Source organism: Excalfactoria chinensis, chromosome 6 (genome assembly GCF_039878825.1).
Source record: "Excalfactoria chinensis isolate bCotChi1 chromosome 6, bCotChi1.hap2, whole genome shotgun sequence".
Lineage (NCBI taxonomy): Eukaryota > Metazoa > Chordata > Aves > Galliformes > Phasianidae > Excalfactoria > Excalfactoria chinensis.
In genome coordinates, this window is record NC_092830.1 from 21737466 (window position 1) to 21749041 (window position 11576).

Here is an 11576-nt window from a genome sequence, read left to right on the forward strand (position 1 = left end):
TCATGTTAATCCATGAATTCTTCTGCTAGCCATCATTCTAATGCAATAGCTATGGTGATGTCCTTCAGGTTGCATCCAAGAGCAGTCTGCAGGGCAAATCACTATAGAAAAGTATCCCTGGAAGGGAAGTTAATTAAGGCGTGTCCTGTAGGGTTGTGATGTGTGGGGCCAGCTCAGTGAATATGGAACTACTTTCAGGTCTGATTAAATCTACTGTTTAGTTATGATGGGAAGCTCACCTGGAATATTTATTTTACATGTCTACTCGGCATCACATCCATAGATTTTTGGCAAGCATTTCAGAATACATTCACTGGAAAAGGGACTTTTGTTCATTTTGGGGAAAAAAAAAAAAAAAGTCATGCGTTCTTTTATTTTGCAACATTTGTACTTCAAGAAAGCCTCACAAGCTACTAATATTCAAAAGAATTCAGGATCTGTCCCATAGGAAACTCACAAACTTTCCAACAAGGCAGATTGTTGTGATCAACTCTTCATGTTTGTGTTGTGCACGCCAGCAGGATTTCAGTTGGACTGCCTAATTTTCTATTTGTCCTCCTACAATCTCATCTCTTGGATCATAAACCACTTGGAATACATACCACTGTTCCTAAGTCATGTGCAGCACTTGCTACAATGTACTTGAGGGATTACCCGACTGTAAATGACAGACGTGCTGCATATTGTTCTGAAGGCTACTCGCTGTTCTGAGTTTTCTTATAGGAAGGTATAGGAATTTTTCAATGGCATTTTTTCTTCAAATCAACTCTTTTTTTGTGTGTGTTTTCTATACTATAATGAAGATTACTAACTTGGTTTTAGGCTAATATTGACCAGACAAGACCAGGAAAAGAACAGATGCCCCCAGTGAGAAAATGGCCTAAGGGGAAAAGGTCCACCATAGTTTAGATTTAATCTGCTGCATGGCTGGAGTAGGAGACACTTCTTGGTAACTTGAGGATGTGGATTTCTGTGGGTTTTACTACCAGAGTTTAATAATAATAGTTTCTTTGCGTAAAATGTTTGCTATCTTATTGTCAATACACCTGAAGGGGCAAACTCAAATGAGGCTGCTTTTCAAAAAAAATGTATTCAGGTCCTGAAGAAGGTATAAACGTAACCTTTTAACTGCCACCACTAAACAATAAGGAACAGTATAGCCTGTAACTCAACTTTTTTCTTCACAACTCCAGTGTGTTTGTCTGCAAAGAATTGTGCTGCAAGAAAATACATTTGGAACTTCTTAATGTAAGAAATGTACAAATTCACACAAACACACTTACTAGCAAACAACAAAATCTGCATATGAATTAACAGCATTATATACTACAGTCTCAGGCTTAATCCATCAAGATATTTTACTTGGGATGGTCCTATGCTTTGTGACTGATAAAGGCTATGGGCTGAACTGCCCTGGGCTTTTTCTGCTTTTGAAGATGCAGAAAGACTCTTCCTTCTGTGTTCCCCCTGCAATTTTCTCTTATGCAGTGGCCTCTTCTTCCTGTGTGAATCAAGCGAGCAATATAAATGCTATTTCTGTGTCCACTTGATGTGCAAGCTTGTACGAAATTTATCAGGTGCTTTAGCAAAAAGATGTCATATTGAATTAGTGCATAACTGCAGCCGCATTAAATGGAACAAAATGGTAGAAAAGACAGCAACAGTAATGTCTGTGAACACTGTTACCTTAGTTGATACAGCACAAGCAATACAATTTAAGTATCCAAGTGCTTTAGGCAATTTGTATTGCTCTTTTTGCTCTGTCTTGGGTCTAGCTGTAATATCACCAAATCCCTTTGCAATAAAAAGTGTAACAGATTATAATATAAAATACCAAATGTGTTTGAAAAAAAAAAAAAAAAAAATCCTTGAAAACCTCAAGTGTTACCACTGGGGAAACTGGAGATTTTATCACTACTCTGAAAAGTGTTGCCTTTCCTCCTGTGAGTAGAAAATCCTGTACAATCAGTGTGTTATCTGAATACTAGGACCCAAAGGTCCCCCTTCCTACTAGTTCCTTCATGACAGTGGTTGAATCTCTCATTTTAGCCAAATATGGATGGGTAAAGAAGGAAAAGAGAGGGAGAAGAGGATGAGGAGGAGTGCCAGTTCCTAGGCAAGAGCAGCAGGGAAGAATAACTGCTGAGTGAGAAGCAAGTTAATGTCTGAAGTCTGTAGAGCTAAATCATACATACAATAAAGTTTAATTTCATATCCCCACGTAATTGTGAGACTAACAACTGTGCCTTGGCTCCAGCCACCCATCGTGGGGTCAGTGCTAGTGAAATTTAATGATCTCCAGAGATGCAATATGGCTGAGCTCAGGAGATGCTGGGCTCCAGCATTTTTACTCCACTCCACTTAAAAACAAAAGTGTGAAGGCAACAGCAAAAATCAAGCATGAAACTGTTCATTCTTTGAACTATGAAGTTAATAAATCCCCTGTGAAGTTAATAAATCCTTTGTCCGCTTCTCCTAATGACTCCTCTCTCTGCTATAACCATTGTACTGGGCACCTTTTTCTGTGGTTTGTCCAGGAGCCCAAGTCACTGACTGGGACACAGAAGGTCCTTGGGCACCTGGCAAATCAAGAACAAGTTACTTGTTTTGCACTTGGAACTCTCCTTCAATGAAAGAAAAGTTCTGCACACCCAGTAACCCAAACAGTTTAGGTATTCTTGTGATTGTTTAAAACTGATCCAGTCTTTGTTACTAAAACAAACAGAACTTCAGCATCAGATGGTTAGTGTCCTTCATCATTGCTACTAGAAGTCAACTAATTACGTTAATGCGATGATTCCTTAAGTCAGATTTAAACATTGCTGGTCAAAGTGAACATGTTGTTTATCTCTTGTTTTTCACACTGTTTCTCTTGTCTTTCTCATTGATTATAGTGAAATCCTATGATACCTGAGTGCTATCCACAAATCACGCGCTCACAAAGATGATTTTTTACTGTTTCATTTATCCTCCTGCTGTGTGTATGATCCAAGAAGGGAAAGAGAAACATGAATGATGCTAATGAAGTTGGTACTGAGGGAACGTGCTTTGCATTTAGTCTACCACTGTAGACTCTACATAAATGTACTTGAATCTATCTTGAAGAGCCTGTCCTCAGTAGGGTTCTCTCAAAGGAAAATTGTTTTCAGAGGAGAGTTGGGGCCATTTTCTGCAAAAGATTAGTTAGATTAATAGGGTTGGGTTCTCTCAGTTACAGGAATAACATTTGTGGTCTAAACACAACTGTAAACTTAGCATTAGTGGCATAAACTTCATGAAGTGCTATTTTCTCCTACAAGTTTTTCTCTGACTGCTCAATTAAACTCTTGAATATCCAGACCTATGGACCAAGCAGTTCCACTTGATTTTCGGTGTTATCTTCAGAGCTGGCTCTGTGTGAAATTAGCTTTTCTGTCTGTAAAACCACAAGAGAGGACTTGTTTCCCAGCTAGCCCTAATAGCACAACTGCTGAGATCAGCTACCTCTTCAAAGGATTCTGTTCTTCAACAACCAGTTTCACTCCTCTCTGAAAGCTCATGTCTGGTAGTGTTAGGTTTGAGATCACCCACACCAAAGAGAAGGCCTGTTTTCAAGTTGAGATATATAGCTCAAAATCCTCACTTGTATATAAATGGTATAAACAAAAGTTCAGGAATGATGCTAGAAATGCTACTTGAAAACTGCTTCTAGACTAGAATTAAAATGCATTGAACGTACCAAGAGGGACAAAACATACACCTAAAATACACAGGTTCCATCTCTGAGTGACTCCCTGTATATTCATTTGAAAATAAGTTAATTTATCTCTATTTTATTTTATATTTTGATGAGTTTGAATTGCTGCTGTTCTGGCAAAAAAAAAAACAAAACAAAAAAAAAAAAAAAACCTGTTTTCAACAAATCTACTCATCTCACTTCTTTACAGTCTATTACAGGCTGAATAATGTTTAAATTATTATGTGTAAGTTAAGAAGCAGAGTATTTTATTTTTCTTCTCATATTCACAGATAATACTAAAAAATAACTTCAGATGTCTTATGGGTGAACTTGACAGAGAGGAAAGAAGGGATCATGGGATAAGGAAAGCTGCAGAACTGTAATTGATGATTTCTCACCTCTTATTTCGGTAGCTGCTGTACCATTTGACCAGGCTGTCCACTTATTCCTGTGTTTCCCAATTTCCTGAACTTTACATATATAATGTCCTTGATCTGTTTGCTGGAGGCTTAGAATAAGAAATTTGTACATAGTTCCATGTTTTTCTTTAAGAAGACGAAGTCTTTGCTTGTGGAAATGATGAGTATAATTCCCATAATACTGGACAGACCCAAATTTGGTCATCTTGATCATTAGATACTCTTGGGTGGGTGACACAGCAAAGACCCACCGCACAGCCAGCAAATTGTCCATCTTTCTCTTTTGAGAAATGTGGCAGTAAAGGGTAGCATTATCTCCCTCGGAGTACCGCACTGTTGGTCCTGGAGAGACTGTCACATTTAAAGCCTCACAGACATCTGCAAAGGAAAAAGAGACAGTGAGAATCCCATAGAGGCAGAGCAGCACCATAATCTCTCTCAGCTCACAAATCCACAGCAGGTAAACAGACAGCATCATCAGTTAGTGTGCAGTAATTCAGTGAGCTTCTAGAACCTGATGTATTCTGAGTGGCACGAGGACCTCCTTCAGTGAGTCTGCTCGAATATTCTCATGCTCTCTAATGAGATAGGGTGGACAGAGGTGGACACATTGGTGCTTTTACAGGCTCCCCATCACCCAATGCTTTAGACAAGCCTTATGTGAAGCTAGCTTGGAGCAAAAGCCCAGAATATCTTTTGGCAAGCTGTTCCATGACCAGCCCTTCTGGCAACATGCATCCTTCTGAGAATTTCCATATTTGTTTTAATAGCCAGTTCATGCTCCTGTGCCAACTTTGTCTTTTAAGTTTAAATGCCATTTACTTCCTGACTCCAAATATCTGGTCTCTCAGCTTTTGCTTTGTTGAACTAAAGAAGTTGGGTTCTGTTAATCTACTCTTATAAAGAAATGTTTTGTTTCCCTGTCCACTTCCCTATTCAGTTAGTAATCTTCCTGTGCACTGGTTCCAGTTTCAATTTTGGCTTTATTGTGATGTTCTTGTTGCTGTTGTTGCTCTCTAATGTCCTGTGAAATAGCCAGTGTACACCCCAGGTGATTAAAAATACCTTGCATGTGTATTCCAGAACAAACTTGACCTTTTTCATGCTATTTTGATATTATTTGACAGTTTATATTTAGGTGCAACAGAATGTTTTCCCTCCGTTGTAATTTGTGGTTCCTAGTTAATCCAAGAAATTCCCCAAGTGCATGACTTACTAAGTTCTGCTCCACTTTTGTTTCTTGTCCCTCAGTTTTTCCTACATGCTACTCCAATCATATGGTGACTTGATAAAGTCGCAAGCAATGTGTACTTGTTTCTTTCTTTTGGACACATTTGTGCAAACCTTACACAATACTGTTCCATAGATGGGGCACTGAAAGACCAGCAACCTCCCTAATTGTTCATAAGTCCTCATATATGAGTAACTCCTCTCTTCACAGTTCCTTATCTCCTCTGTTTTAAGTAATACTCTTGTCATAACCTAATTATTATCTGGATTAAATTTGTCAGATCTCCTTCTGACTGCAAATTTGATTTAATGACATTACTTGCATGACAAAATGTGACATGTGGTTATATTGAGACAGACAGTTGTTACATTTTCCCATTCACATTTGTGACTCATGCTTTTCTGTTTGCCATCACGAGCCTAGCTCAGAACAGTTGTTTGTCCCTCGGCTTTCTTTCTACCAGTAGTCAAAATAGGCAAGGGTTAAAAGAAGTCCATAGCTGTTCATTAGCAAATTTTTATTTCCTGACCTTATTTATTCACACTTAACCACTTTTCTGAGGCATGGGATTAAACACTCATTCTATTTCCTTCTCAGTGTACATTAAGAATGTCTGTTAGTCACATCACAGACTGATCCATTTTTGACCAGTGGTATATTGTGTCACTGTGTTCCCTAAATTATTTTTCTGATGGCATCCACTAGAGAGAAAAACCATTTTAAGAGGGAGCAAGCACTCCATGCAGTACACTCTGAGAAGCATGAAACATCCTCTAAAATATGAATATTAAGCTTCCAGTTATATAATGAAGCACTAATGAGAATTGCAACTCTGGGAGATGTATTTTTTTCATTTCTGGACACTTTGCTAGCATATCAGCTAGGAACATTTTAAGAAAGGGGATGAGCATTTTGGCAGACTCCTGGTTGACATCAGCTGCTGAAACACAAACATGTATTTATCTTCAAAATAAGCAAGTAAAGTATTTCCATCTACTTCTGAAGGAGCATTGGAGGCAGAGACTTTGTGGCCCCAGAGGAGCAGTGAGATGGAGTGATTAAATGTATCAATTTACTTAAATTGTCTGAATTTAAAAAGTTGTGCTGCCACTGTTTGAGAGAACCCTCAGAAAGTTCACAGTATTACCCTTTGGGGTTGTTTGTTTTAATAGAAAGCATTACTGATTGGTGTATTTTTTTGAGACAGATGCTGTGGAGTAGGCATATTAGCCATGTAGACTCTTTGTGAAGAAAGTTGTATGATGAAAGTTATGTGTTATTTTTTTAAATGTCTTTAAGAAAAAGAAAGCTAAGTATGGTTTAAATTACTGTTATAATTACCTGTGCGTGAAGTTTGTGTGTGCAATTAATGCGATCTCCAAATCAAGAGATAATTTACACAAAGCACAAAGGAAGAACAGGGTGTTGAAATTTAAAATGAAATCTGAATACCACCCAAGATTTTCAGGCATAAACCTTCACTTATTGCATGCTGGAGTTACAGAACCTTGGTGCTTTGCAGGCAGAAGTAAAGATAAGTTGGCTGCTTTTGCCATCAAAATAACATTCCATTTTTGAAGATTGTGCTGCTTGGGAAACAAGAAACAAGTTCAGAAATACAGAATTTTTTGAAGTTGCTTATAATTGTGCTACAAAAGTTTAAGAAATCAATTATAAAAATATGGTTTGGGTAAATGAAAAAAGCAAGATTTTTCTACTGAAATTATGAACGTGTCATGAAAAACTGTAAAGGAAAACAATTATGTCACTTTCCTGATATGTGAACTTCTTGTTTGAAAAAGCTGGCTAGGATTAATTGGAGAAGACTGTCCCTAAATAAAAAGCAAAAGAATCATTGCTTCATTTGAAACTAGGCAGAACACACTGCCAAAAAGTACTCCAGAGAAAATAGAGAGGAATTCAGATATAGTGATGATGGAAGCCTCTGTGAGAAGATAAAGAAGCATTGTATGTGGCATCTCTGATCCCTTTCTAGCTGCTTACACTCACACAAACATTGGTGTTTTATACATTGGGTTTCTACTTTTCCTCAGGAGATGTGCCCTTTTGTGAGGAAGTATCAAATTTTGCATCTTTCGTGTAGCAAAGCTCATCTGCTGCGAAGGTCAGCTTCTTGAAGGCTTGTATGACCAGTGGAAATATCTTCTTATCTCTCTTCTGCAGCTATCAGTGTAACAGAAGGAAAAGCTTTCAAAATTTCTGATGCTTTCCCTGTGACCTCTTCTTATTTTACACTCAGCAGGGCCAGGTGATGCTTTATATAAAACAGGAAAACAATCCATTGGACACTATCCTCCCCCACTGGAGGTGGAACAGTGGTGGATGGTTGAAGGAAAGAGGTCATTTACCTCTCATGTGGAAAGGAAAAGCCTCATTCATGGCTCCCACGCACTTGTGGAAGCTTATTCAGTCTTTACTGCTGCTGGATCAGCCCCAACATGAGGTTTGTCCCAGTAGTAGGTTCTGTGCCAAGACAGGAGACTCCTCCACCACTTAAAAGTAGGCTTATGTGCCAACGCAGCACTTACTTCCTAGACTTCATATTCCTGCTTTGAGTGAGGAATCACTGTTTTTCTTTTCCTGCCTTCCCAGTATAGCATGGTGCCACTCTGGCAGAGTTCACCACAAGAGGTTAGTCCTACTTGTACTTGAAAAGGGAAACTATTTATAGAAAAGGGAAGGAGAGTGTGTCAATCACTAAGGATTCCTTTGCATATCTTTCTCCTATCAGCAACCAACTCATTTTGTTGCCCCCACCCCTGTTTCTTTGTTACCTTCTACCTGCATGTTTCACTGCAGTCACAGAAGTTTAGCACTGTAACTTAAATCCCATTTTGAAAAACCCTATTCAGAACATATTAGCTAGGTCTGGACTTTGTTATCTGCCCTATTTCTTAGCAAAATATGTTCATGGCACTGTCAGGAGTGAGGAGCTACCAGCTTAGCATCTAGAAACCTGTCCATGCTGAGGCTGTCCCCATGGTCTGCGCTGGAACAGCAGTAGACCAACAGTCATGGTGCCTGTATGCTTGCTGGAAAATCCCAGCTCCTTCGTTAGAGATGCTCACATGAGTGGGGCTGTTCCTGGACACTACTGCACCCAATCTGCATTTAGCATTATTAGCATTATATAGATCCCTCCTCTTCCTCCTCCTCCTCCTTCTCCTTTTCCCATGCACACTGTCAGGCAGAATCTACAGCTCAACCTTCATGGCTAGGAGGGCTTTTTCCTTAGCCCCTGTTGAGAGGACTACAGAGGCCTGCCATCAGGGTAGCTGCTTTCTCATCTTGGATTTGCGTGACTAGAGGCAGGTGGGGTGGCTTCTATTTGCCCTATTGTTTGTTCTGTGAAGTGATATTACTGTCACAGGTTGCTTTATTTTTATTTCTACTAAACAGTAAGGAGAGCAGATGAGCCAGGAGGAAGCAAAGCTCTTTGTTTAAATGAAAATAATTAGGAGCTGGCTAGAAAGATCACCAAAAGCAACCAGCTGTTTTCAGTTGAACGGCTGCATTTGCAAGTTTCTCAAGTCAGAGGCTCCTTCTCTCACAGTGTTTCTGCAGTGACTGAACTTGAACCAAACCTTTGACTCTGTCATCTCCTGCCTGAGGCAAAAATCCTAAATCCAGTCCTTATCACTAATGAATGAGAATTCCTCACCCTCCTCACCCTCCTCATCCTCGCTGTGCCCTGAAGTTCTGAAACATAATCTTGTCCATTTTTACAACTTTAGAACACGACTTCACCAACACTCATTAGATTTTGGAAGCATAAGGCTTGAGCAGAGGGTTGTTTTTAATAACAAGAGATCTGGTGTTTCTATTCCCTTTTGCCTCAACTTTGTTTGCAGTTGTACGAACGCCGTCCCGCCTGACAAAGGAGGCGGTGGAGAAAGTGTTTCCAGCAGCTGCTGTACAGGCGGGGGTTTTCGCTCTGAACCCACGGCTGCGGACGCTGCTGCCGCGGCGATGCGGGAGCAGCGGACGAGGGCGGTGGGTCCCCCTGCGCCGAGCCGGCCGCCGTTCCTGCCTGCTCCCCCAGCCCGGGCGCTGCCCAGACCGTTCCCGAACCCCGCGGCCAGACGGCGGGCTGCTGCCCGAGACGGGGTCCCGCAGCAGCCGTGGGGAGGGGCTGCTTGCGCTGCCGCTTACCTGGGGCCGGGGCTGAGGCCAGCAGGGCGGCCAGCGCCGTGGCCAGGAGACGCATGGCCCGCGGGGCGCTGGGTCCCGTCCCTTCTCTCTTCGCCGAACTGGCTCTCTCCTCCCTCCCGGCCGATCCTCTTTTCTCCCCTAGTCTTTCATCTCCTCCCCTTTCTCCTCCTTTTTTTCCGCTTTTTCCCTACCCTCCCTACTTGTTTGCTCTTCCCACCGTCCAGCCCCCTCCGGAACTCCCCTCCTCTTTTCCTCTTCTTCTTCCCTTTTCCTTCCTACGTTCCGAGCCCGCTGCGATGGCATAGCACTAGGAGGGGCTGGGGGCTGCTCTGTCTTCAGGCTTGGCAATCCCTCTGAGCAAGCACAACCTGAGCAAAGGACACGGATCTGTGCAGACAGCAAGTGGGATGCTCCCCTCTCCATGCACAGAAAGACGTTTTGTAAACAAGTGAGAGAACTAGTCGTGGGACAAGTGCAGCATCCTCCACTTTCCTATAGGTGTCTGAAATTTTGCAGGCATTTTGCCCATTCCCCATGCCCACTGATCTGCTGGAGCAGGACTGTTGTTTCCAAGAGATTTCAGTTAACAGCCAATCCCCCCTTCAGGGGCTCTGCTGGTGGCAACCTGAGGATGAACCTTCAACAGGTATGGGTGGGGATGAATGCTAGAGGCTGTTTGCACACCTGTGCTGGGATGTCACAACCGGTGCTCTAGTGATGGAGTGTGGTATGTTACTCAAAGAGTATCATGCTTATTTTGCTAAATGGTACAGTGTTCTAGATAATAAGGAACCATTCAGCCTAACTCCTTTGTGAAGATACTCCAAAGGCACTGACCAAATGCATTTCTGGGCTCCTATACACAACCATCACCACTTATACCTGTTTGGTACTCTGTGCCGAGCCATATCACAATAACTCTGGTAGGAAGCGATGTGTCCTTGCTTCAGCCTATGTGCAATCTAATAATCCATCCTGAACTTCAGTGAGGATGGCATTCACAGTGAATGAGGCTTTGGTAATACCACAGCCTCATAAAGACCTGAAAACAGCAAGAAAAGTGTTTGCTAAAGGTTGCTGGTCACCACCTTGACTGGTATCTAACTGAACTGTTTTTGCTGGGAAGGTCTGTCCAGAATCTGGCCCTAAGAAGGCAGAAGGTGAGGGCTGCAGTACTGCATTGCTTGGAGCAGCTGTTTTGGTACATTTGACACTGTTTTCCAGCTGCTTTCTCACATGTGTGAGGAAGGCTTGAGTTGAACTGAGGGGCTGTAAACTGAAGAGTTCTGGGTCTCTTAATGGGGAGACTGGAAAGGCACTGGTAGGCAGGAAGATAGCTGAACTGCTAAATGATGGTGCTGTGGCTGACGATTACCACTTCCTTAATTATCCTCATCCAGCACTTTCATCCTGTATTAGCTTCTGCATGGCATAAGGTGGGCAATTCTGTTGGGGAAGCTATTACCTGGCAGCCTCACCCTGCCATTCCCTTTTGACTCTTTTGATGATTATCATTTGAAAGCCCACAAATCTCCAGAGACTGATAGGGTCACAATCTCTGCACCAGAGATCTCAGAGGCCTCAGGAGCATGCAATGCAATCCCTGCAGGGCTGCATCAGCTCATGCACCTCCCCAGCTCAGCTGGGCATGTGCTGACACAGGTGAGCTGAGCCCCACAGGATACTGCTTCCTCAGCTCTGGCAGCAGCAATGCAGCCCGGTTTCCTGTCGGGACAGGCCTGCTGGGAGGAGGAAAGTGCCTGCTCAGCACTCTGAAGCAGCTGACGCAGGTTAGGTCTCCTCTTCCTATGGAGCCTGTAGCTGTGTACCCATGGAGAAGAGTTGGTGGGGGCTCATGCTTGAGGTGAGATCTGCTGGGTGAGTAGCTCTGCCTCCATGTACAGCCACAGTCAGGGGAGGTAGCCTCATGGCTTCTGCAGACATGCCCATTCTTTGCCTCTCATACCTCAAGCATGATGTTCCCTGCCTGCCCAAACCTTCCAGCAAAGACAGTTACAGCCAGATCTTAAGAATC

At 42.3% G+C, this 11576-nt stretch overlaps 1 protein-coding gene across 2 annotated transcripts in view; it reads right to left on the reverse strand.

Annotated features, from left to right (window-relative positions):
• VSTM4 (V-set and transmembrane domain containing 4) overlaps positions 1-9683 on the reverse strand; it is a 34355-nt gene extending 24672 nt beyond the window's left edge. For both annotated transcript variants that reach the window (XM_072340177.1, XM_072340178.1), the window contains exons 1-2: positions 9542-9683; positions 4117-4515 (exon numbers count right to left, since the gene is read on the reverse strand). In XM_072340177.1, coding sequence (XP_072196278.1) covers positions 4117-4515; positions 9542-9596 — 454 coding nt within the window. In that variant the 5' untranslated portion in view covers positions 9597-9683. The remainder of the gene's footprint in view (positions 1-4116; positions 4516-9541) is intronic.
• Positions 9684-11576: the final 1893 nt, after the last annotated feature.